The sequence below is a fragment of the Canis aureus genome, chromosome 16 (assembly GCF_053574225.1).
Source record: "Canis aureus isolate CA01 chromosome 16, VMU_Caureus_v.1.0, whole genome shotgun sequence".
Taxonomy (NCBI): Eukaryota; Metazoa; Chordata; class Mammalia; order Carnivora; family Canidae; genus Canis; species Canis aureus.
This window is the reverse complement of record NC_135626.1, coordinates 15,129,412-15,156,754: the sequence shown is the minus strand read 5'-3', so window position 1 is coordinate 15,156,754 and position 27,343 is coordinate 15,129,412. Positions and strand designations below refer to the sequence as shown.

At 41.2% G+C, this 27,343-nt stretch overlaps 1 protein-coding gene across 1 annotated transcript in view; it reads left to right on the top strand.

Annotated features, from left to right (window-relative positions):
* Nucleotides 1–26,711, top strand: part of RPA1 (replication protein A1) — a 78,045-nt gene extending 51,334 nt beyond the window's left edge. The window contains exons 6-17 of the mRNA XM_077851767.1: nucleotides 866–958; nucleotides 3,730–3,862; nucleotides 5,203–5,305; nucleotides 7,471–7,539; nucleotides 8,180–8,372; nucleotides 8,528–8,667; nucleotides 9,119–9,267; nucleotides 12,411–12,543; nucleotides 15,655–15,831; nucleotides 17,938–18,045; nucleotides 24,122–24,208; nucleotides 25,694–26,711. Coding sequence (XP_077707893.1) covers nucleotides 866–958; nucleotides 3,730–3,862; nucleotides 5,203–5,305; nucleotides 7,471–7,539; nucleotides 8,180–8,372; nucleotides 8,528–8,667; nucleotides 9,119–9,267; nucleotides 12,411–12,543; nucleotides 15,655–15,831; nucleotides 17,938–18,045; nucleotides 24,122–24,208; nucleotides 25,694–25,798 — 1,490 coding nt within the window. The 3' untranslated portion in view covers nucleotides 25,799–26,711. The remainder of the gene's footprint in view (nucleotides 1–865; nucleotides 959–3,729; nucleotides 3,863–5,202; nucleotides 5,306–7,470; nucleotides 7,540–8,179; nucleotides 8,373–8,527; nucleotides 8,668–9,118; nucleotides 9,268–12,410; nucleotides 12,544–15,654; nucleotides 15,832–17,937; nucleotides 18,046–24,121; nucleotides 24,209–25,693) is intronic.
* Nucleotides 26,712–27,343: the final 632 nt, after the last annotated feature.

The window sequence follows — 27,343 nt, the reverse complement described above, 5'->3', positions numbered from 1 at the left end:
CCTTTCCCCTCCTTTCCTTTTAATCTTTCTGTTTCCTTGACACACCTGCTTCTGAACTCCATCTCATCTCTTCCTGCTGTGACAGTTCACTAGCACTTCACGGTACCTAAGGCTCTTTCAACTCTTATTTTCCATCAACTGTCAGTTGCAAAATAAGGTTGCTTTGTTTGGGAAGGAAAGGGTAGAATCCTTTCTGAATGTCTCCTTTTCCTTTGAAGCAGGAGCACTTCAGAGACAATTGAACTGCTTTTAGGCTTTTCTTACCACCCAGCCTTTTCTTCTGATAGATCCTACCTTGAACACAATTATGTTGATGGCATCGATCTGTTGCTATGGAAATAGTGATGATGTCACAGATTCAGCCAGTGACTTGACTTCAGGTTCATGCAGGAGAAATGGGCAAGACTTTAGGGGAGAACCTCATTAAAACTGAAAGCTATTGGGACGCCAAGGTTGCTCAGTGGTTAAGTGCATCTGCCTTCTTGGGGCGTGATCCTGGGGTCCTGGAATCGAGTCCCACATGGGGCTCTCTGCATGGAGCCTGCTTCTCCCTCTGCCTGTGTCTCTGCCTCTCTATCTATCTCTCATGAATAAATAAATAATTTTTAAAAATCTTTTTTAAAAATCCGAAAACTCAATTATAAGCAGGTGAAAGGTAAATGGAGCCAACCTTTTATATAATGAAAACAGATGTGAACTCTTAGCAAATGGACTGCATGTAGTTGAATACCCCAGCATGAATTCTGACCCATGAGAGTCTAACAAAATAAAAAATTTACATTTTCTCAGAGTATTTCTTCTACTTAAGTTTAAATCTTTTAGCCTGAATTATTTGCACTAAAATTGTTTTTCTTTTGGTCCTCAGGACATGGGCAGCAGCAGGCAGTTCCTTCTCCAGTCTCAGCAGCCAATCCACCAGCCAACAAGCCCCAGCAACAGAATGGGAGCTCAGCAATGGGTAAATGGCCACATGAAGACATGTGCTAGATATATGTATCAGGCTTCTGAATAATGTTTTGAAATTTAATCTGGGACTAAAGGGAATTTTTCAAAATCCTGATCATGATAGTTGGTTCTTGCAGAGGGGAATTCCAGTTCTTACTATAAAGTGTGTGATTGAAGAAATGATTAAAGATAGTCTTTTAAAGATACTTAATATGCCTATTTTCATCAGAATGATATACTGTTCTCTGTTAATAGTTTATTTGGTACTTTCTCACATCCTACATTTTATTACACTCTTTTGACTTTGTGAATTTACATACCTTTAAGTTCTTGCCTTTTAACTATTTGGAATCCACTTGTCTCTCTCCAAGTTTCCCATTCGGGGTTCTCATAGGTATTTATCTTAACGTGAAGATGGTATCATTTATGTTGGTCCTAGGTTCTGTTTCTCGGTCTCATGGATGAGAAATCTTCCTTTACCTGTCTCTTGCAATACGGTCCTGAGAGACTGTAATGGAATCATTTTGTTTACTTTCTTCCCTTCACTTTAGGAACTACTATTAAAAATGAGGATTTGGGTTGGATTTATTTTTAGAGGTTCTTTTTTCTGTCACAGCTTCTTATGTCCCACCTCTTCTCCTCTCAACTCTTAATTACTAATTTTCAGTGCTGAAATTTTAAGAAAAGCAAGGTTAAGACGTCACTAATGTTACTGTGAAACTTTGAGGACATGGGACTTTTTCCCCTTTGGTTTTTTATGTTTTTATCTACTTTGCAATATCTGTCAATCTTATCTTCTATCTCCTTTTATAAGTGGATCTATTTATATATACAACTTGCAAGTTATGTACTGTTGAAAGAGGTCACGAAATAGATTTAGTATCTAAAGTGGTGAATAATCTAATAATTAGTCACTTCCTTAGGCTGAACTACAAGTAGTATGTTATTCCTCTCCCTCCTCCCACAGATGTATTTTCCCAATTGTCAATCTTTGGCTTAATATTAACTTTTTTTTTTTTTTAATTTGTTTTTTGAAAGAGAAAGAGAAGAAACAAGCAAGAGAGCACAAGCAGGGGGAGTGGCAGAGGCTGAGGGAGAAGCAGGGCTCCCTGCTTGCAGGGGCTTGATTCCAGGACTCTGGGATCATGACCTGAGCCGAAGGCAGAAGCTTAACCAACTGAGCCACCAATGAGTCCCTAACATTTATTTTTAAAAATCAATTAATGTTGTCTAAACACACATCAACTGGGTGGTGAAAGAAAAGAAGACTATATTGAGGGGAAGTGTGTGTATGTGTGTTATAGAACTATATCTTATAGATAATATTAGGTATATGTACACATGCATATATTCTTCAAAGTTCATGTGCTTCTTGCATAACTTTGAGGCAATTATTACTGTCGTATGTGTAGTTTTCTCTTGACTCCCCAATTAGAATAGAATATGTTAAGATCCAGGACAGTCTCTGTATAGTTTTTACTAAATACTGCAAATACCTAGAATGGTGTCTTACAGGTTTGGAAACTCAATAAAGAATTGCTGAATAATGGTAGATTTACATTTCCAGCCAAATTCCATCCTAAAGAAATGCTTTGGTAGAGAAGATATGAAGTAATTGGACTGAATTGTTTTCTGAGTTTGGAGGTTGAAACTTCATAAAAACTGCATATAGGGCAGCCCAGGTGGCTCAACAGTTTAGCACCGCCTTCAGCCAGGGCCTGATCCTGGAGACCCAGGATCGAGTCCCACATCGGGCTCCCTGCATGGAGCCTGCTTCTCCCTCTGCCTGTGTCTCTGCCTCTCTCTCTCTCTCTCTGTCTCTCTGTCTCTCATGAATAAATAAAATCTTTAAAAAAAAGAAAGAAAACATTTTTCTGAGGATGTTTGAGGTAAAATATTTGTGGTAGGACCCTTCACCTCAGATGGTTCATCCATTATGTGCCTTACCTCCTAGCCTTTCCTTTTGCTTTTTTTTCTTATGCAACTAGTGACTTACTGTCAGTATTACCAGTCAAGGAGGTTGCTTGATTTTCTTTCTCTAACCCATTATCTTGCCCATTGATACAAGAGGACAGTCTAAGAAAGATGGGCCAGAACAGTGTCTGGACTCACCAGAATTACTGTCTTGACCTCAGTCAGAGCTTAAGTCAACAGATAAAGTAGTAAGCTTCTGTGTGCCCAGGCTTCATTCACAGTTACTTTCCTAGCCTCCTGTTTTGGTCTCTGTTTGTTTTTTGGGTTTTTTTTTTTTTTTTTTTGCTTTTGTTTCTAAGATTTTATTTATTCGTCAGAGACACAGAGGCAGAGAGAGAAGCAGGGTTCCTGCAGGGAGCGGATGTGGGACTTGATCCCAGGACCTCGAAATCATGCCCTGAGCTGAAGGCAGACGGCTCAACTGCTGAGCCACCCAGGCGTCTGTGGTCTCTATGTAATCTCCATATCTCTTTGATTACTAAAAAGGCAGAGTTTTGCTTTCATTTTATATTTCACCAGTGACATCTCAGTAATTGAGAGTTATTACAACATTTGTTTAAAATTTACATAGAATAGGGCAGCCCTGGTGGCTCAGCGGTATAGCGCTGCCTTCAGCCCATGGTGTGATCCTGGAGACCCGGGATCGAGTCCCACATAGGGCTCCCTGCATGGAGCCTGCTTCTCCCTCTGCCTGTGTCTCTGCCTCTCTCTCTCTCTCTCTCTCTCTCTCTGTCTCTAATAAATAAATAAAATCTTTTAAAAAAATTCAGATAGAATAATGATGATCCTCCTTTGTGTTTGTTTTTAAAGGTTTCACTGCTTCTAAGACTTACAGTGCCTCAAAGACATTTGGAAAACCTGGAGGTACCAGCCTAGCGAGTAGTTCTGGAGGGACACAGGTCAAAGTGGTGCCCATTGCCAGCCTTACTCCTTACCAATCCAAGTGAGTTACGCCATAGAGTAAGCTCAGGATATACCTACAATATGATGTTAGAGGTTATTATGGGCTCTTGAGGTATTTATGTGTGAACTTCAGGGTTACCATATATAAAATAAATTTCATCTTTTTTTTTCCTTGAAAGGAGAAAGAGGGTACAAATTGTGGTGACCTTTGACTCTCTTACCATGAAAGAATGGCAAGAAAAACAATCTACAATAGCCTATAGAGTTTCATTTGTTTTGAAAGAATTTTAATTGAAAAATACTTAATGTTTAAAGAATCCATTTATTGTCTTATGAGAAAAAATAAATATTTGTTGTATTTCAGAAGGCATTTCACCTTCTATGATATATAAGTGACTTTTAGTCTAAAAATTGTTACTGTGATTTAGTTGACTAAGAGAATCTGTACTGTTTGTATAACCACATTAATATACCCTGAACAGATACTAGTTATATATATAATTCTTTTCCATTAAAAGTTAATTTTGGGATCCCTGGGTGGCACAGCGGTTTGGTGCCTGCCTTTGGCCCAGGGCGTGATCCTGGAGACCCGGGATCGAATCCCACATCGGGCTCCCGGTGCATGGAGCCTGCTTCTCCCTCTGCCTGTGTCTCTGTGCCTCTCTCTCTCTCTCTCTCTGTGACTATCATAAATAAATAAAAATTAAAAAAAAATTAATTTTAGCAGTTGAAAATCAGTTCTCTTTTCAGAATTCTTTTAGATATGTTATCTAATCTTCAATTCTTTGCAGTGCAGGGAAAATGAGTAAGGTAACCAATGTGCCCAACACTTGCGTTCAGTATCGGCACCAGGACTGGATATTGGATCTTGTACCTCCTTTTTTTAGTGGCCTCTGTCTGAGGTCATACTGCTTTAGTGTGTTTTCTTTTGGTGGCTTACCAACACTGTCCCATATTTATATTCATTGTGGGCTAGAATGGACAGAAGTTTGACACCAGTTTGATCAGTTCCCATAATTGAAAATAGTGGCAAAATATAATTGCTGTTATTACTGCATTTTCTAGCTTAGAACCTTTCATTAAGGGGATACTGTTGCCTTCGTGTTGCTTTTTGGAGAAGGGAGAGCGTTTATAAATTTGCTAATTTGACAGGAGAATGAGTTAGTGTTAAATCATCTGATATGTTTTATTACTTGCTTATTCTATAAACTGTCAAACCTGTATGTCATCTTGGGGTTTTAATCAGTTGGATTAAAATACAGCTTACGTTGAAAAATGGAATATGCATAAGGTAAGAAAGGCTATAGGAAGATAATAGGGAACCTTTTAGATCTTTCCCAGTTAAGACCTGAGTACTAATATAATCTATTTGGTTTTTAGGTGGACTATCTGTGCTCGAGTTACCAACAAAAGTCAGATCCGTACCTGGAGCAATTCCCGAGGGGAAGGGAAGCTTTTTTCCATAGAACTAGTTGATGAAAGTGTGAGTAGTTGTCAAGTGGGAAAATACGAGTAGTCTGAGAAAGAGAGCTCATCTCTGTGTAAGCCTGTGTGATGAAAAACAGCAGTAGGCCAAAAATAAACATGAATATTGTTGTTTTTCCTCCTCTGTAGGCTTTTAATGCTGTCTGGGGGCAAAGGGTTAAAGGTCTTTTTTTTTTCTTCTTCAGAAGGGGAGGTATAGGGGGAGGGGCAGAGGGAAAGGGAGAGAGAGTTTTTTTGTTTTTTGTTTTTGTTTTTTTTAAGAGAGAGAGAGAGAACCTTAAGCAGACTCCACTCCCAGCTTGGAGCCTGACACCAGGCTCAATCTCACATCCCTGAGATCCTGACCTGAGCTGAAGTCAAGAGTTGGATCTTAACCAACTGAGCCTGCCAGGTGCCCCAGAGGGTTAAAGCTCTTAAATAAAATCCTTTTAGTTTATTATATGTTATGTTTTTCTGTTTTTTAATTTATTTTTTCTTTTTAAGTAGGCTCCATGCCAAAATGGGGCTTGGACTCATGATGATCACCAGTCATATATTCAGGGTACCTGGCTGGCTGGCTCAGTCCATAGAGAATGCAATTTTTTATTAATTGTTTATTTATTTGAGAGAAAGAGGGTGTGAGCCAGGGAGTGGGAGGGCAGAAAGGGAGGGAGAGAATCTCAAGCAGGCTCCCCACTGACTGTCTCACAGCCCTGAGATCATGACCTGAGCCAAAACCAGGAGTCCAACACTCAACTGATTGAGCTACCAGGGCACCTCTAGAGCATGCAACTCTTAAAACAAATAAAATCTTTAACAACAACAACAACAAAAGGTCACATACTGTACCAATGGAGCCAGCCAGGTGCCTTTAAAATCCTTAATGTTAGTGATTTTATTTTTAAGTAATCTCTACACCCCACATGGAGCTTGAATTCATGACCCCAAGATCAAGAGTCACACAAGTCTAAGCATTTATAGCAATAGAATTTAGTTTTTAATTGTTTGAGCAGCCTCATGAGTAAGAGAAAGCAAAGACACTCTGTCTGACCTGTTTGCAGGCTAAACTGAAGGCCTAAGAAGTGATGTCTGCTTATAAGCAAAGTGTTTCTTTGGGCCACAGCAGAAGGCATGCACCAGCCACCTTGAAAAGTGAATGGTTTTGTGGGAGGTGGATTCTGCATGTGCAGACTCTGTGCTTCACTTAAACAAAACCAAACCATGATGAAGAAACAAAAAAATCCAAGTTGTAGAATCTCAACAGTCTTGTTAGCTGTTTCTCTGTTCTGTTTATAATTCTTAATATGTACTTGACATATTATTTTTAAGCTGCTGCATATTTCCTGTGGTTCAAACTTCTGAGAGGGTAGAAAACATAGGTGGTTTGTTTTTGTTGTTTGTTTTGGGAAGATGGCCCAATACTCCAAATATACTGACTGTATGGTGGCAGAATCAATATCAGAACCTAATTTTTTTACCAGATTATCGGTCTAATCTATCAGTTGGCTAAAATTTCAGCCCTTTGTTATAAGTTTCTTATCCATCTATAGTTGTTTTTGTTTTAAGTACTCTCTACACCCAACGTGGGGCTTGAATTTAGAACCCTAAGATTAAGAGTCACACACTCTGCTGACTGAGCCAGCCAACCAGCTGCCCCCATCTATAGTATTTTACTGATGGAAAAGTAAAATTGAAAATCAAATCACAAGCAACTCGAAAACATGACGTATTCTAGCATTTTGTCAGTGATTCCCAAATATGACGTAATTGCCTGGTGTGAACATAAGGGCAGCTGGTGAATCATTGGGCTCATCACGCTTCCTTATCGTCTGCATTTATGTCACTCAGTGTTAAAATTTGTTTTTATTTTGGTTGTCAAAATATTAAAATCACTAGGTTTCTTATGTTTTTTTGTTTTGCTTTTTTTAAGGTCTCTAACTTGAGGTTAATAAAGTACCATACTGGGATCAGCTAGTTAAGCCTAGGTTGTTCCATTGTGCTTAATAACTTGAATATATGACTTCTAAAATGTGTGTTTCTGGAGTGTCTGTGGCCCTCTCACACATGCCTTTTGTACTTGTGTTATTGCCTTAAAGATGTCATTTTGACACGAAAGTGTCCTCTAATTTTAGGGGTAAAACTCAATGAATGCAGTTCTAAACCTATTCTTGCATGCTTCTACAGGGTGAAATCAGAGCTACTGCTTTCAATGAGCAAGTGGACAAGTTCTTTCCCCTCATCGACATGAACAAGGTAGGGTAGTGTTGTCTTGAAAACTGAAACAGGGATCCCTGGGTGGTGCAGTGGTTTAGCGCCTGCCTTTGGCCCAGGGCGTGATCCTGGAGACCGGGATCGAATCCCACGTCGGGCTCCCGGTGCATGGAGCCTGCTTCTCCCTCTGCCTATGTCTCTGCCTCTCTCTCTCTCTCTGTGTGACTATCATAAATAAATAAAAAATAAAAAAAAACAAAAGAAACGAAAGAAAACTGAAACAGGGGATCCCTGGGTGGCTCAGCGGTTTAGCACCTGCTTCAGCCTGGGGCATGATCCTAGAGTCCCTGGATCGAGTCCCACATCGGGTTCCCTGCAGGGAGCCTGCTCCTCCCTCTGCCTATGTCTCTGCCTCTCTCCATCCCTCTCTCCATCCCTCTCTCCCTCCCCCTCTCTCCCTCTCTCCCTCCCTCTCATTCTCTTTCTCTCTGTGTGTCTCTCATAAATAAATAAAATCCTTAAAAAAAAAAAAAAGAAAGAAAGAAAGAAAACTGAAACAGTTGAGTGGTATGGGGAGGATTTGAGGGGACTCTCATCCATTGAAGAACTGCGTAGTGGTAAGGAGTTTTGTTTTTCTTAATCTGGTAGACTCCCCACATTCCATGGCTTCCCTCTTTTGCAGGTCTATTATATCTCTAAAGGCATCCTGAAGATTGCTAACAAACAATTCACAGCTGTTAAAAATGACTATGAGATGACCTTCAATAATGAGACTTCTGTCATGCCCTGTGAAGATGGTCATCATTTACCTACAGTTCAGTTTGACTTCACAGGGATTGGTGACCTAGAAAGCAAGACTAAGGACTCACTTATAGGTAAGTCTTCGTGTGAGAGCAAAAAGTTGTGATTATTAGTTTTGTGTGCAACATATAAGAGAAGTGTAAGACTTAAGTGCTTGCCATTCAACCTTTGATCATTCTGTAATGGCTGCCTTGACCATTTTTGCTAACACATTGTGCCTGTACTTTAGACATAATTGGGATCTGCAAGAGCTATGAAGAAGCCACCAAAATCACAGTGAAGTCTAACAACAGAGAAGTTTCTAAGAGAAATATCTATTTGATGGACATGTCAGGGAAAGTAGTGACCGCTACTCTGTGGGGGGAAGATGTAAGTATGTGCATTGAGCAGTCAGAGCATGTGCAGAAGGCAGAGACGTGAAGAGCCGGGCGGCTGTCTTGTCTTAGAGTTATGGGGCTTTGGCCGTGTAGGCCCTTCCTAAAGAAGGATTGAGCTGTCCGAGGAATGTCTGAAATCCTTTCTTTGATTTACTTTTGTGAAATATGCTGATTTAAGTTTTACACAGTGAAATGATCTTTCCTCTAACTCTAGATTAGTTTTGCTGTATCTTTGAGCAGATTCTTATGTGCGAGGTTATCTTGGTTAGATTCCATATACCATTTATTACATTTACTCTGTTATTGACTGTTTTCCTTGTTTTCTATAAAAACGTTCAGTGTGTAAAAAAAAAAAAAAAAAAAAAAAAAAAAACGTTCAGTGTGTTCTCCCTGCCAGCAACACCTGTTCACTGTATTTGTTGGGTGTTTTTGTTATTACTCAGGCTGATAGATTTGATGGTTCTAGACAACCCGTGATGGCTATCAAAGGAGCCAGAGTTTCTGATTTTGGTGGACGGAGCCTCTCTGTACTGTCTTCAAGCACAATCATTGTGAATCCTGACATCCCGGAGGCCTATAAACTTCGTGGATGGTAGGTTTTATGGGACCAAACAAAGGGATTATTTGAGCCTGGCCTTGAGAAGAGCTGGCTCTTTTGGTTCTTATGATCAGTATGTGAGCTATCTGCAGAGCAGAGAGCTTTGTTACTGAATGGAGCAGAAGGCATTGTGCCTTATGAGACGATGGTTTTAAAGCCCTTAAACTGACAAACCTGCAATCCCATGACAAACCCAGAGATTCCAGAGGAGGCAGTCAGAATGGAAGGGCTGCCTGCTGACCTCGATCCTGCCAAAGTAAGGTGAGGGTGGATTATACCAGCCGTGTGCTGAAGGACTGTAAGCTAGAGAGGTAACTTCCTTTCCTAGGTTTAGAGCTGTGGGCTTCCGTGGTATTGGAGAAGACTGTGTTCCTTGTTCTGTCCAGTTGTTGGTGCTGATCACATCTTCTAGTGTATGTTTACTGGACTCTGATAAAATGCAGTGGGAACAATGGCTTTTGTTGGCATTACATGGTTATTCCCCAAGCACTCAGGGGATGAGGAGAGCCTATTAAAATCTCCTCACTATAGCTAGCTTTTTTGGGTGTTAAAACTCTGCCTTTAAGGAGCACTTCAACTGAAACATGATCTGTAAGAATTGATATGGTCAGAGAAAACACTTTCACGAGCTTGAGCTTTAATAATTTATGGGCAGCCCGGGTGGCTCAGTGGTTTAGCGCCGCCTTCAGCCGAGGGCGTGCCTGGAGACCCAGGATCGAGTCCCATATCAGGCTCCCTGCATGGAGCCTGCTTCTCCCTCTGCTTGTGTCTCTGCCCTCCCGCCCCATCTCTCTCTCTCTCTCTCTCTCTCTCTCTCTCTCCCTCCCTCTCTCTCTCCCTCTCTTTTTTTTTTATTTTTTATTTTTATATTTTTTTATTATAAATTTTTATTTATTTCTGATAGTCACACACAGAGAGAGAGGCAGAGACACAGGCAGAGGGAGAAGCAGGCTCCATGCACCGGGAGCCCGACGTGGGATTCGATCCCGGGTCTTCAGGATCGTGCCCTGGGCCAAAGGCAGGCGCCAAACCGCTGCGCCACCCAGGGATCCCTCTCTCCCTCTCTCTCTCGTGTCTCTCATGAATAAATAAATAAAATCTTTAAAATAATAATAATAGTAATAATAATAATAATAATAATAATTTGTATAGCTTAGTCCCAGGGAAGCTATGTCAGTCTCCCCCTACTCCTAGGGTTTTAGCGATTAAAGAATTAGCTCCTGTGACATACTTCTCACTTTTATTCTGAGTGTAATGTGAACCACTAGCAGTAGTGTTTGAATAGTTGCATGAAACATCTACTAGTACAGTGTTCATGTCATTTTAAGCCAGCCTCCTGAGTAGCCACTCAAATCTATGTATAACTCTCCTGGTAGCTGGCATTGCATTAGAAGGTAGGGCCTGTTCATAGTCTGTCAAGAAATAAGCACTGCTTTGGTTTGTCCTTATTACCTGATTTTCTTTTGGGCCCTAGAGCTTGACCCCAGGTTAATTGCATGCCCACATTAAAGTCTTCATATTTTACTTGTCAGTAACAGTGATTCTGGTCAACATAAGAAGACATAACTGTCTCCAGAATAAAATAACTTGGCATTGATCAAAGAGAAGTTCAGTGCACACACCTCACACAGGCAAGGATTGGAGATACTAGATCTTGGTTATAACAATGTGGAGTTTTTTTATTATAAGAAGGGCTGCATCTATCCTTGCTCTGTTGATTCCTGATGAGCTATCTTTGGTGGCAAATATCTCCTTGGAGTTACACTGGTATAGCTAGTAGTGGTGAAACAGATTTATGGACCTTGCTGTTCTTCTGTGACAGATTTAGCCGCTTACCTGACAGAATGTGAAGGCAATTGTCTGCAGCTTAGGGCAACATCCATTCTGTTTAGATGGTCTCTTTTGAAGAAGCCTGTTCTTCTTGTGTGTGGTTAGCTTTTAGTTTTCCTCCTTTTAGATATACTGACATGTTTTTAATCTCAGACTGACTCTTCCATGCCACAAGTATGTTTCTGAGCCACTTTCTTCATATCAGCTGATACGTGATCAAGAAATATAATCAGTCTTAATAAAAATGCAGCACAGATTTTTTTTTTCATTTAATTTATTCATGAGAGACACAGAGAGGCAGAGACATAGAGGGAGAAGCAGGCTGACAGCCTGACGTGGGACTTGATCCCGGGATCATGACCTGAGCCAAAGGCAGATGCTCAACCACTGAGCTACCCAGGTGCCAGATTAATGTTAATTTTAATATTGGCATAGGTAAAATCTCACAAGATGAATCTATGATAGATAATATCTACTTAGGGTTATATAATCCTTTAAACTCTATATCAGGGTTATAAGATTTTTTTTTCTTAAAGATTTTATTTATTTTTTCATGAGAGACACAGAGAGAAAGGCAGAGACACAGACAGAGAGAGAAGCAGGTTCTGTGCAGGGAGCCCGACGTGGGACTCGATCCCAGATCTCCAGGATCATGGCCTGGGCCGAAGGTGGCACTAAACCGCTGAGCCACCCAAGCTGCCCAGATTTTTTTTATATATATTTTTTATTTGAGATAAAGCACAGGCAGGGGGAGGGGCGGAGAGAAAAGGGCAAGCAGACTCCCCACTGAGCATGGAGCCTGAAGCCGCACTCAATTCCAGGACCTTAAAATTATGACCTGAGCCGAAGTCAGATGCTTAATTGACTAAGCCACCCAGGGGCCCCAGGCTTATAAGATCTTTTACCATGGGAACATTTTTTTGCCACCTCATTATAAGTGGACTGTTACTCTCTATGCTGTTATATGTCAGTAATGATAAAAATGCAGCTACTGACTGGGAACAGGCATCACTAGCCTAAAGAATTATATACCAGTTGCTAATTTAAGAAAAGGTTCTGTTGTGTTTTGGCACTGTCTTCACCACTGGGGGGCATCAAAGCAGTTGAGATGAAAAGAGGTCTTTCACTTCCTGCAGTTGTCTTAAGATACTAGAAGGAAGATACTAATTCCAGCCCATGTGACCATAACCTATGAAAGTTGGACCAAGTAGGAGATTGGGGGTGTGTGGGTAGCCTGTATCTGGCATCTAAAAACAAGCAGCATATTCAATAAATATATAAAGTGCCTGTCATTCTTTATTTTTCAGGTTTGACTCGGAAGGACAAGCCTTAGATGGTGTTTCCATCTCTGATCTAAAGAGTGGAGGGACAGGAGGAGGCAACACCAACTGGAAAACTTTGTATGAGGTTAAATCAGAGAATCTAGGCCATGGTGACAAGGTATCCCAAGTTCCTAATTTTCTTCACAAAAGCATGTAAAGTATGCAGGAGGATGAGTTTTCAAGCCTGATTTCTGGGACCAACTATCTGACATTCATCCAGAGCTATGATTCTTAACCAGAGCTCTGACCAGAGCATGGTGTGATGGTTAAGAATCACTGGCAGATTGAGGGAGCCATGCCAACATTATAATAGGACTATGTTGTATCGCTCAGACATCTTCAGGCAGATAAATGTTAAGAACTCTGACTCAGAGAGTTGGGGGTTTTTTTGTGTGGTTTTTTGTTTTTGTTTTTGTTTTTATTTTATTTATTTATTCATGAGAGACACACAGAGAGAGAGACAGAGACATAGGCAGAGAGAGAAGCAGGCTCCATGCAGGAAGCCCAATGTGGGATTCCATCCTGGGACTCCAGGATCACGCCCTGGGCTGAAGGCAGGTGCTCAACCGCTGAGCCACCCAGGCGTCCCACAGAGAGTTGTTTAATTCTTAGAGGGATCTTAATGAAGTGGTAATAACTTCAGATCCATATTTATTTTTGCTGATTGTTCCTGCAAATTAAAATGCCCACATACCTAGAAGATGTCTTTTGAGGTTAAAGCCAACACTGAGCACAGAACCATTAGGCTCTGTCAGACATCAGGCAGTCCATGTGGGCCTTCACTGGCTGCACAGTACCAGCCTCATCTCATGGGCCAAGCATTTGCCACTATTCTCTGACAGGAATTGTCTCTCATACTTGATTTTAGTTACATCTTCCTTTCAATGTTTGTATGTAATGACGCTCTTCCCGTCTTGATCTAAACCTGTATTCTGTCAGCAGTTCAGTATTTAAGTCATTTATTTCTCCTTTATGTTCCCCAAAACATAATTCCTACTTTTATTATTTTCATGTCATATACTATAGTTTTTATTCTTTACTGTCTCATTTTGCTGTACTCCCTTATCCGTCATTGTCATCAAAGGCACTTTATAATGCTGTCATTATAGCATCTTGAAAATTAAACATGAGACAGATCTATGTTGTTCTGTCATAGGAACAGCTGCTTTTGAGGTTCTCTTGTCACTAGTTTCCCTCTTAGATCTAAAATACGTAGTAAGTAATCAGACCTGGAGGCACCTGGCTGGCTCAGTTGGAAGAGCATGTCACTCTTGATCTTGGGGTAGTGAGTTCAAGCCTTTCATTGGGTGTAGTGATTACTTAAATAAATAAACTTTAAAAAAAAAGAAGAAGGGATTCCCTGGGTGGCGCAGTGGTTTAGCGCCTGCCTTTGGCCCAGGGCACGATCCTGGAGACCCGGGATCGAATCCCACATCAGGCTCCCGGTGCATGGAGCCTGCTTCTCCCTCTGCCTGTGTCTCTGCCTCTCTCTCTCTCTCTGTGACTATCATAAATAAATTAAAAAAAAGTTAAAAAAAAAAAAAAAAAAAAGAAGAAGAAGAAGAAATCAGGCCTCGAGGGTATCTCTGTACCCTGACTTTAAAGTCATAATTCTGGATCTGGATCTAGATCTTACCTGGAAATACAGAAAAACTATAGGCATCTCCTAGGAGATTTTCTTTCTTTTCTTTTTCTTTTTTCTTTTTTTTTTTTTTTTTTTAAGTAATCTCTGCACCCACTGTGGGGCTCAAACTCACAACCCTGAGATCAAGAGTTATCAAGAGTTGCATGTTCTACTGCCTGAGCTGGCCAGGCACCCCGAGACATACTTTCTCTAGAGCTTTCTAGATTGAGGACTCACCCAGTCTCTTTAAACATTCACAGTATTGTTTTGCCCCCCCCCCCCTTTTTTTTTTTTGGTCTGAGACATTGGGAAGCCCCAGAGGTTCCTGACCTGGCTCTGAATTCGGAGTATCCCCAGAGAGAACTGCTCACCGCCCCCCACCCCCGCAAAATTATTCACTCCATATCCTTTCTGTGGGAGTCAAAAAGAAAAACAAGTAGGGACCACATAAAGCCACAAATGCACATGACTCCATCCTTGCTGCATTTCTTTCTCAGTGCTCTCGCCACTTTGATGGCTTAGACCGAGGCTTGTCACAGCAGCTGCATGTGGTTGTTTGCACATTGTGTAACGATGCTCCTACATCACAGCAGCAGAGCTGAGTAGCTGTCACAGAGACCATGACTGAATGGCTCACAAAGCCTAAAAAATTTCCCGTCTGGCTTTCTACAAAGTTTGCTGCCATGGCCTAGACAGAGATGAGGGTGAATCTGGGCCCCAGAAATCACTCCTGTTGTTTTTAATGTGGGAGGATGTTGGACACAGCTACACCAGGTTTGCCTGCATTACCCTGTATTTCCTCCATTGATTACCTTTGGGGTAATCAGAAGAATGGGAGGAACAAATCTTTGTCTTTGAAGTCTTTGTTTTTCATATAGTCTTTCTCTGATTTTAGTGAATTAATTTGGCCTAATTTAGAATTTGCTTTTATTGCATGATCCCTGGGTGGCTCAGCAGTTTAGCACCTGCCTTTGGCCCGGGGCATGATCCTGGAGTTCCAGGATCGAGTCCTGCATTGGGCTCCCTGTGTGGAGCTTGCTTCTCCCTTTGCCTGTGTCTCTGCCTCTCTCTGTGTCTCTCATGAATGAATGAATGAATGAATGAATGAATGAATAAATAAATAAATAAATAAAATCTTTTTTAAAAAATTTTTTTTGCTTTTATTATGAAGGGATAATATGCTTTAGAACTTAGTTTAAGGATCCCTGGGTGGCGCAGCGGTTTGGCACCTGCCTTTGGCCCAGGGCACGATCCTGGAGACCCGGGATCGAATCCCACGTCTGGCTCCCGGTGCATGGAGCCTGCTTCTCCCTCTGCCTGTGTCTCTGCCTCTCTCTCTCTCTCTCTCTGTGACTATCATAAATAAATAAAAATTTATAAAAATAAAAAAAAGAACTTAGTTTATTATCTTCATAGGTTTTGCAGTCAGCACAAGTGATTTCGAAAACCATAGCATAAATGATACCCTCTAATGACACTGTGATCTTAAGGATTTGTAGATTAAATAGTGCTTACATTTTAAGGGCAAGCTTTAGGCTGCTTCTAAGTCCTCTCTCAAATGTAGGCTTTGGTTTCCAGGTCTCATGTCACTCTTTTCTTCCAAAGGCTGACTATTTTAGCTCCGTGGCGACAGTAGTGTATCTTCGCAAAGAGAACTGTATGTATCAGGCCTGCCCAACTCAGGACTGCAATAAGAAAGTGATCGATCAACAGAATGGATTATACCGCTGTGAGAAGTGTGACAGTGAATTTCCTAGCTTCAAGTACCGCATGATCCTGTCAGTAAGTAGAATGGGTAGATGAGAATCACTGTGTTGTTTCTTGAGTCCCTACCAAGTGCCAGGCTTTGTAGAGACAATAGCAAAAACAAGATCGCTTGTGGTAGGAAGTCACCAGATGAGTAAGTGCTAAAGAGCTTCTTTTTGTTCTTATCAGTACAGCAAGTTAGGGGCCTTTCACTCAACTGAAGAGCAGTCTGTTCTGCTAAAAGTTCTTTTTCCTACAAGAAAGTTGCATTTCGACACCCAGCTGATTTTAGCTGCTGTGCTTGTAGTACAGTTACAGCATTTGGTGACACTCTCCTGCTCACTGTTATGAAGATAAATTAATTTGAAATGGCATTTCTGCAGAGCAATAATTATACAGCCAATGCCTATATTTAGTTATTTTTCTTGTAGATAATCTGTTCCTCTTAGCCTTGGTAGAACTGACTTCTCAGGAATGTAGCTGCATGCTAATGTGGGAGTGTGGCTTTTTTGCATTGTAAGAATTGTTTCTGTTTTAAAAAACCTTTAAAGTGAGGGGTATACTTTTTAAAAAATCATAATACATGATAATAAAGGTATAAGAAAATAGGCATTCTTACATTTTTCTAGAAGGTGATTTAGCAATAATATATCAGTATCCTTAAAAATGTTTATATTTTCTGGCATATTAAACATTTGGAGGGAATTTCTTTTAAGGAATCATCAGAGATGTTACAACTGTATGAAGTTATTTGTTACTGTTATTTTTTAAACTTTGATACAACTTAAACTTCCTTAATGAAAAAAAAAAAACTACTTCCTTAATGTTCTACTAGTTGATTCCTTTACTATAAAACCTTAGTGTGGGATACCATGAAGGCATCAGAATTTGCCAGTTATTTGACAGTTTTCTATAATTAGTTAAAATATATGAAAATGATCTAAATAAATGTTCAGATTTATTCACTGAAATAGCAAATTTTAAATGGTATGTTTGATGCAGTTTTAAAGTATGTACACACACAAAAAACAGACTGAGAGGACAAATCCCAGACTGCTGATAGAGGGTATTTCTTGTTGATTTCTAGTTTCTCCTGCATTTTCCTTTTTTTTTTTTTTCCCCTTGCACTGAATACTCTTGTAATAGGAAATTTTTTTTAGTGGTCTTTTTAGCTAAAAAATAAAGGATTTTACTTATCCTTTAAAGTGTTAGTTCAACAAGAAAGTTCTACATTTAAGCTTTATATTTTTACAGAAAATAAACATAAACAACTTCATTGAACTATGATGGAGAAAATTGTTTTATATGGTTTATCAGCCTTTCTATGAAACTCGTAAATAGTAATCCCAGCATACTTGGTTTCACAAGATCCTGACCCATTTGTCCCCATTGTTCCCCTCCTCAGCCCTATTGGGTTGTACTCTTTGCCTCTAGGATGACACTGTGGAGTAAACAAACTGTAGGTGTGAGCTCTGGGGGGTGATATATTCTCTCATATATGGGAATGTCTTTAATTTTCTTATCCGCCATTTTTTCCATCATAATCTTTGATACTAAAGCTCCATGTGTATGCCAAGCAAATATGTAGATCATCAAATGATAAATTAAAAAAAAAAAAAAAAAAAGAACTTTGCTTTCTTATTTGTACTAAGACTTTTACTTTAGCAACTGGATTCTGTGTGATCCACTTTCTTCCCTGACTCTCCCCCATTTAATTTTACAGTGGTCCAGTTGGAGACACTTGAGCACTCATTTCTGTTGTTGGGAAAGTTGCTGGAACTAGTCTTATGGGACACTAGGATGTGTAGTTAAAAATGCAGAGAACCTGCCCTCATACTTTGGAGGCTTATTCAAACCTTTTGTCCAAAGGGCCTCATGGCTGGAGGCAAGGAAGTTTAGTTGGATTGTTATCTCAACTGAGATCTGAAATCACATATTCACAGCATATCATGCCTTTGCAGTACACTTTAAACTTATCTCTGCGATCCTTTCCACATTGTTTGGGAATAATATGGCATACAGAGTGGTAATGGTTTTTCCCTGGGGATTATTTTAGTGAATGGAAAAATTAATCTTCCAATCTTCTGAGTATGTCTTCCTTTATTATTTCTTGGCTAAATTAATATATAATGTGTTTTTTAGGTAAATATTGCTGATTTTCAAGAGAATCAGTGGGTCACTTGTTTCCAGGAGTCTGCAGAGGCCATCATTGGACAAAATACTGCTTATCTTGGGGAATTAAAAGAGAAGGTTGGCCTCATCTTTTATTATTACTATAACAGTTGCCAATAACGCCCTTTTTGGCTCTGTAATTTTTTAAAATTTCTTTTGGGTGTTGTGTATAGTTTCTCGGTCTGATGCTTATTTGAAGGTTCATCTGATTCTGTCAAATTTTGTCCACTTTGGGTGTGCTAACAATGAGTAATCAAGTAATGTATAGAAAAGTGCTTTAGGTGCACCTGGCTGACTCACTTGGTAGAGCATGCAACTCTTAATCTCAGGGTTGTGAGTTTAGGCCCCATGTTGGGGCGTGGAGCCTGCTTTAAAAAAAAAAAGTGCTTTAAAATAGCACTTTGCAAGTATAAACCACTCATTTCTCCTGTACGGTTAGTACACTAAAGTTGATGTGCCTACAATCACTTGAGATCTGGAAGGTATCTTCTGAAGTACAGATGTGCCCTTTTAACATAATAAACACCTTCCTGTAAAGTTGAGTCAAATCCTGTGGGTTTTTTTGTGTTTTTTTTTTTTAAGATTTTATTTACTTATTCATAGAGACACACACAGAGAGAGAGGCAGAGACACAGGCAGAGGGAGAAGCAGGCTCCATGCAGGGAGCCCGATGTGGGACTCGATCCCCGGTCTCCAGGATCACGCCCCAGGCTGCAGGCGGCACTAAACTGCGTCACTGGGGCTGCCCAAATCCTGGTTTAAATTCACATAGATACTTGCTACTCCGGCTCTTCAGATGCAGAGATTTCTCTCTTAAGAAATAACTTTTTTTTTTTTTTTTAAGATTTTATTTATTTATTCATTAGAGACAGAGAGAGAGAGAGGCAGAGACATAGGCAGAGGGAGAAGCAGGCTCCACGCAGGGAGCCCGATGTGGGACTCCATCCCGGTGCTCCAGGATCACGCCCTGAGCCGAAGGCAGACACTCAACTGCTGAGCCACCCAGGTGTCCCACAAAGTAACTTTCATAAGATAACTTTATCCATTTCATTTTTATGAATTTGTATTTTCACATATGTAGGGAATAAATTACTAATTATGTAATTTATTATATTGTATTATAAATGTAGGAAAGATACTCAAATAAAAAGTGTAAAGATGGGGGCGCCTGGGTGGCTCATTTGGTTAAGCATCTGCCTTTGGCTGAGGTCATGCATGATCTCAGGTTTCTGGGGGGCTCCCTGCTCATTGGGGATCCTGCTTTTCCCTCTCTGCCCCTCCCTGTGCTTGTGCCCATGCTTGAGCTCTCTCACTCTCTCTCAAATAAGTAAAATTGTTTAAGAAAAATGTATAAAGGGGGATCCCTGGGTGGCGCAGCAGTTTAGCGGCTGCCTTTGGCCCAGGGCGCAATCCTGGAGACCCGGGATCGAATCCCACGTCGGGCTCCCGGTGCATGGAGCCTGCTTCTCCCTCTGCCTGTGTCTCTGCCTCTCTCTCTCTCTCTCTCTCTCTCTGTGACTATCATAAATAAATAAAATTTTAAAAAAAATTAAAAAAAAAAAAAAGAATAGTACCTACTAAAAAAAAAAAAAGAAAAATGTATGAAGGGCAGCCCGGGTGGCTCAGCAGTTTAGTGCCGCCTTCAGCCCAGGGCCGGATCCTGGAGACCCAGGATTGAGTCCCACATCAGGCTCCCTGCATGGAGCCTGCTTCTCCCTCTGCCTATGTCTCTGCCTCTCTTTCCCTCTCTGTGTGTCTATCATGAATAAATAAATAAAATCTTAAAAAAAAAAAAAGTCAATCAATATAACTCACCACATCAATAAATTAAAGAAGGAAAAAACATTAAAAAAAAAAAGAAAAATGTATAAAGATGGTCAATGAGGGATCCCTGGGTGGCGCAGCGGTTTGGCGCCTGCCTTTGGCCCAGCGCGCGATTCTGGAGACCCGGGATCGAATCCCACATCGGGCTCCCAGTGCATGGAGCCTGCTTCTCCCTCTGCCTATGTCTCTGCCTCTCTCTCTCTCTCTCTCTCTGTGACTATCATAAAAAAATAAAAATTTTAAAAAATTAAAAAAAAAAAAAGATGGTCAATGAAAGCTGTGTTTTCTGGGCCACACAAATTAGCATCTATCCTATAGATCTTTCCCCTACTTCCTCCACATTGGTTAGAAAACTTATAAAAACTAAGGAAAAAACACACACACACCACTAAGAAACAAACATTTGTCGTTTATTTGGTGTGTTGTCTTCAGTTTGCCCATTTGGCTTCCCCCACCCTGAAACACACACACACATACACACACACACACACACCTTTTTAAAATTACAAGATCTCTGAAAATAATGCCAACAAGCCCTTTTATAGAAATAACTGGAATTGACTTTAAAGTATGATGGTTATCTTTTATCTGTTTTGCCTGGTTCTTTATTTTCATATCAGATTTTAAGGCTCAAGGCAGCTTTTCAGGGTTTTTTATGAACTTACTACATTTGACTATTTTTACTGCTGGTGAATGAGGACATACAGAAACTCTTCCCTCAGGAACCATGGTATTCTTGGAGTATGTGCTTCATGCTTTCTTTAATCTTGAAGAATAATGGCAACTGGTATAATTTTCTTAAGATTTAACACATTGTTTTATTTACACATCTGAAAGCCCAGAGGACTTTATGGGTGTATCTGAAGTAACTTTTACATAAAAGTTCTGTGTAACAAAGCCATTTTCATGTTCCATGTGGCTTGAAAAGACAATACTTGGCTGACATGAACTATTAATTTTATATAAAGTTATTGCAAATTTATGTTATGCATATTTATATAAAATACTGTCTCTGGGGCCCCTGGGTGACTCAGCTAAGCATCTGCCTTGGCTCAGGTCATGATCCCAGTGTCCTGGGATCGAGACCCACATCAGGCTCCCTGCTCAGTGGGGAGTCTGCTTCTCCCTCTGTCTCCCCACCCCATCCCCTACTCATGCTCTTTCTATCTAAAATAAATAATACATTTTTTTTTTTAAAATTCTGTCTACCAGATTTTTTAATTTTCTTATAAAAGAGCTTAATTAGTTTGACACTTGGCTGGCTCATTTGGTGGAATATGTGACTCTTGATTTTGGGGTCATGAATTCAAGCCCTACACTGGGTGTAGAGATTACTTTAAAAAAAAAAAAAAGGTAGGGCAGCCCCGGTGGCGCAGCGGTTTAGCGCCGCCTGCAGCCCAGGGTGTGATCCTGGAGACCCTGGATCGAGTCCCACGTCGGGCTCTCTGCATGGAGCCTGCTTCTCCCTCTGCCTGTGTCTTTGCCTCTCTCTCTCTCTGTGTCTCTATGAATACATAAATAAAATATTTAAAAATATATATTAAAAAAAAAAAAAGGTAAAAAAAGGAGACCTCTGGGTGGCTCAGTGGTTGAGCATCTGCCTTAGGCTCAAGTTGTGATCCCAGGGTCCTGGGATCAAGTCCTGCATCAGGCTCCCCACAGGGAGCCTGCTTCTCCCTCTGCCTGTCTCTGCCTCTCTCTGTGTCTCTCTTGAATAAATAAAATCTTTAAAAAGCCACCCAGGGATCCCAAGATTTTATTTTTAAGCAAATCTCTATATCTGGCGTGGAGCTCAAACTCACCACCCTGAGATCAAGAGTCACATGCTCCCCCTACTGAGTCAGCCAGGTACCCCTCTCTCAGTTCTTAATTTATGAGGAAGATGCTGAGCCTCAGATCTATTCCTTTTTTTTTCTTTTAATAAATTTTTATTTATTTATGATAGTCACACACAGAGAGAGAGAGAGAGAGGCAGAGACACAGGCAGAGGGAGAAGCAGGCTCCATGCACCGGTAGCCCGACGTGGGATTCAATCCCGGGTCTTCAGGATCGCGCCCTGGGCCAAAGGCAGGCACCAAACCGCTGCGCCACCCAGGGATCCCTCAAATCTATTCCATCACAGAATTTTAAAGTTTAGGAATGTGTTTTGTGGTTTAAGTTATTATTATGGTGAAATATACATAACATAAAATTTACTATTTTAACTATTTCGAAGTCTAAATTCAGTATGCTCATTAAGTACTAAATCTCGGGCAGCCCAGCCCAGGTGGCTCAGATGTTTAGCGCCACCCTCAGGCTGGGGTGTGATCCTGGAGACCTGGGATCGAGTCCCATGTTGGGCTCCCTACATGGAGCCTGCTTCTCCCTCTGCCTGTGCCTGTGCCTCTCTCTCTCTCTCCCTCTCTCTCTGTGTGTGTTTCTCATGAATAAATAAATAAAATCTTTTAAAATTAAAAAAAAAAAATACTAAATCTCCGTTACCCCTTCCCCTTCTCCTAGCAACCATTCTACTTTCTGTCTCTGTGAATTTGACTGGGAATAGGTATAGTATTTTCATTTTTAAATAAAATTCTACCTAAACAGTTTTATGTAATGAAATGTCATTTGTAGATTAGTCATTCCCAACTAATTTAAACCACTAGGGACAGTAAATTTTTGAGAGAGATTTTTCTCAAAAGTTTTTTTGGGGGATCCCTGGGTGGTGCGGCGGTTTAGCGCCTGCCTTTGGCCCAGGGCGCGATCCTGGAGACCCGGGATCGAATCCCACATCGGGCTCCTGGTGCATGGAGCCTGCTTCTCCCTCTGCCTATGTCTCTGCCTCTCTCTCCCTCTCTCTCTCTCTCTGTGTGACTATCATAAATAAATAAAAATTTTTTTTAATGTTTTAAAAAAAATTTTTTGGTGGGTTTTTTTGTTTTTTGGGGTTTTTTTGTTTTTTTAGATTATTTTTTTATTGGGACGCCTGGGTGGCTCAGCAGTTGAGAGTCTGCCTTTGAAAACTCAGGGCATGGGATCCCTGGGTGGCACAGCGGTTTAGCGCCTGCCTTTGGCCCAGGGCGGGATCCTGGAGACCTGGGATCGAGTCCCACATCGGGCTCCTGGTGCATGGAGCCTGCTTCTCCCTCTGCCTCTGTCTCTGTCTCTCTCTCTCTCTCTCTCTTTGTGTGTGCCTATCATAAATAAATTAAAAAAAAAAAAAAAAAACTCAAGGCGTGATCCTGGGGTTCCGGGATTGAGTCCAGCATTGGGTTCCCTGTGAGGAGCCTACTTCTCCCTCTACCTATGTCTCTGCCTTCTCTGTGTCTCTCAAAGATTGATTTATTTGTTTGCTTATTTGTTTGACAGAGTGCGTGCACAAGCAGGTGGAGCAGCAGAAAGAAAGGGAACAGCAGAGGGAGAGGGAGCAGCAGGCTCCCCACTGGGGAGGGAAGCCAATGTAGAGCTTGATCCCAGGAACCGGGGATCATGACCCAAGCTAAAGGCAGACGATTAACCATCTGAGCCCCCCAGGAACCCCCCAAAAGACTTTCCAAAAATCTTTTTTTTCCTTTTTAAAGATTTTATTTTTAAGTAATCTTACACCCCACATGGGGCTCAAACCTACAATCTCGAGATCAAGAGTTGCATGCTTGGGATGCCTAGGTGGCTCAACAGTTTAGCATCTGCCTTCAGCTCCACATAATCTCCAGATCTGGGAATCAAGTCCTGCATCGGGCTCCCTACAAGGGGCCTGCTTCTTCCTCTGCCTGTGTCTCTGCATCTATCTCTGTGTCTCTCATGAATAAATAAAATATATATTTTTAAAAAGAAAAAAGTGTTGCATGATCTGACTGAGCCAGCCAGGTGCCCCTTCAAAAGTCTTAATGGAGGGGGGCACCTTGGTGGCTTAGTGGTTGAGCATCTGCCTTTGGCTCAGGTTATGATCCCGGAGTCCGCTGGAGTCCGGGGGATCAAATCCCGCATCAGGCTCCCCACAGGGAGCCTCTTCTCCTCTGCCTATGTCTCTGCCTGTCTCTCAGAATAAATAAAAATCTTTTTATTTTTTTTAAATGTTTTATTTATTATTTAATTTTTATTTATTTGTGATAGTCACACAGAGAGAGAGAGAGGCAGAGACACAGGCAGAGGGAAAAGCAGGCTCCATGCACCGGGAACCCGACGTGGGATTCGATCGCAGGTCCCCAGGATCGCGCCCTGGGCCAAAGGCAGGCGCCAAACTGCTGCGCCACCCAGGGATCCCAATAAAAATCTTTTTAAAAAAGAATCTTAGTGGATATTTTCAAATGGTCTGGTAGCTTCCATGCCTAAAGTTCTACATTTGTTTTTGCAGAACGAGCAAGCATTTGAGGAAGTTTTCCAGAATGCCAACTTCCGATCTTTCACATTCAGGATCAGGGTGAAACTAGAGACCTACAACGTAAGTGGGGTCTGCTGGGTTGCAGAAGGGTTAGCAGTGGGAAGCTACTATTTGTCACTCACAGCAACAGTACAGTGTTAGCTGTCACTTAATTGCTTACAGTGTGCTTACCGCCCTGCATTTATTACTCATTGAATCTTCCCAGCACTGAGGAAACGAACCTAGAGAGGTCAAGTATTTTGTTTAGTGTCAAGCATCTAGAGGGAAATGCTGCATGGTTCTTCGGTTACAACCTGGGGGTTTTGTTGGTGTAGTGACAAAGAATGGTCAGATGTTTGGTGGACTCCTGTGAGGTTTAGGCCCTAGGGTTCATATACAAAACAAAGACCGAACAAAGTTAAAATAACCTTAAAACTTATTCAAGTTGCCTATAGCATCATATAATTGTATAGTCCTACAGTAACTGCATTTATTGAGCACTTACTGTCTGCCAGTTACTATTCTATGCCCTTTACATCTACTATCTCACTTGATCCTGGCAGTAACCCATATGGAGGAATGACTGTTAGCCCCATTTTATCACTGAAAACATGGAGGCATGTAGAGAATAAGTACTTTGCATATGCCAGCAAATGGCAGAACTAAGATTCCAGCCCCCAGCTTCAGAGATTTGCTCTTTTCCATTCTTAGAAATGGCACTTTGTCGTAATTACTGAGCACATATACATGACAGTGCGTGAACCCCTGAATTAGACTATGCACTTTTTCTGGGCATCACCTCATCCTGCCTCTAAAATAAAGGCACTGTTCAGTCCTGATGAATGAGCAAAGAGGGAGAGTTCTGAAAACCTCTCTGCTTGTTTTAGGGTCTCCTCATTCTGTTTTATCATTACACTTTAACCTTAGTTCCTGCCAGGTTTGTTTGTTTCTGTAGACCTTGAATGAGGTAGTGTCAAGTCAAGTGTCTGTGCTAGAGTGTCATGTTGAGGTGGGAGCAGGGGACAGCTCGAAAGGTCATGCAGTCCTCTCATGATGTGGACAGGGAAGGTGAGGTGCAGAGGTGGTCTCCCACAGAGCTGGGATGGCACCCAGACCAAGTCTTCCTCCTCTACCACAGGTGCTTTTGTTTTCAGAATTAGCTGTGTGGCTTTTAGGCAAGTCACTTATCTTCTCTGGGCTCCTATTTCCCCCCTCTGCAAAGAAAATAAACCTGCTAAGGCCCATCCCATTTGGATTTGAGGTTTCTGAGACCTGGGAGCATGAGGGAAGGACAAAAAGGGGACTCTGCTGAATGAAGAGAGGCTTCTGTCCTCTCTCCCAGCTCCAGAAGTTCTGAACTTGGCTTTCACTCATGATTTTTTTCTGTATTGGAATTACTAAACACTAAATCCAGCATGTCTTTGTGTTTTCTCTCGCTGAGATCATTGAAACCTCTAAAGCAAAGGGGGTTAGCACCACTGCTCCATGCCACAGGCTTTCCTCCATTCACAAACTGCTTTTCTCAAAAAAAAAAAAAAAAAAAAAACTGCTTTTCTCTTCTCAAAGGATGAGTCTCGAATTAAGGCCACTGTGATGGACGTGAAGCCCGTGGACTACAGAGAATATGGTAGAAGGCTGATCATGAACATCAGGAGAAACGCACTAATGTGAGAAGACCAGAGCTGATGGGGCAGAAGTTTGAAAAAACAGAGCTGAAATGAAACCGATTCTTTCCCACTCCTGTGGGACATTTCCACGTTAGCTACACGGTGGAGCAGAGGGCCTCTCCACAGGGGACAAAGCGCTTTCCTCCCATCAGTGCAGCTTGGAGCCCACTGGTACCTGTTGACACAGGCAAAGAGAAATGTGCTCAGGCGACTGTCGGGTAAACTGTCAGACCTGGCAGGTCAGCTGGTGGATAGTGTAGTGCCATTCTCTCCCTCTGTCTTCAGGCTTTTGTCAGTTTTACTAAGATTTCATTATCTTCAATCAGAAATTATGTCACAAGTAATTGACCCTAACTTTGCAGACGGTGAAATAAATTATGTAACTAGCTTCTCCAGTGATGACACCCTTGAGACCTGGGTTCCTTCTCAGGAGGGAAAGCCCAAAATTGGTCGTGCAGAACCTGTACTTCAGTAAGTGTGTCTTTCTAGAATTCAAAGTTTCGCTCTTTCTAGAGGTGCCACATAGTTGTAAATACTTGGATGGCAATAGGGTAGAATTATTAATCAAAAAACTTATCTTTTATATCTGAAGAATATCCCTCCTTCAGGGTTTAATAGACTAAGTCATATGGGTCTGATATTAATCAAAATTGTCTCGTCTGAGGAAGGCTGATAAGCATTGACTTGCTGTCCCACAGGGACATCCGGGCAACTACAAAGCATTGTTTTAGTTTTCGTTTCAATTCATGTTGCATTTTGGCTGGTGAATGCACATTTTTTTCTACCTGTACATATTTCTTGCATTTATATGTTTCATTTCTTGATTGAAGCTATGTTAAATAGAAGGGATTTTGAAGGAAGGAGCCCTTTGTTTCCTCTGCTTTGTTTAAATAAACAGAATGTTCTCTGTGTGTGAATCCTACTTTCTACTTTCTTTGAATGCAAAGGGTTCTTGTAACTGGGAAGCAATTAATTAGCCTTCATAATAAATGTTCACTTGGGGGAGATGTTAACTCATTACAGACTCAAAGATTAGTCCAAGTCATAGAGATCATTCATCCTAATGTTTGCAACCCTCAAATGCATCTTTAAAAGAACAAAAACACTAAAAACAAAAAGCCATTGTGACCAAGAATGCTGATGATCTGGCACTTTGGGATTTTATTGATGTTTACACAGCAGTCTAACACCAACCAGGCTTTGAAATGTGTACAGACAGTGAGCTAGTAAGAAAACAGTAATTATGCTACTAGGCTTTTAAGTCAGCAAGAGCATGCTTGCCCTGTGTGTTCCTAATCATATTAATTATCTTTCTGGTTGCTGCGACCCACCACTTGGCATTTGCTGCACATCTCTCCCCAAGCATCCAGGCAATGTTGCAGTCAGCCTGCAGTGGGAGGACCTGGTTTTTAATCCATGCAAGTATGGCATATGGTGGCCGTTGGTGGAGCCGAGGCACTATGGTGTCCTGTCCCTCTCGTCATGACCTGTCCTCTTTCCGGGAGGAAGCAGCCAGCTTTAGGCAGGATGACTCCTGTTCCTCACAACA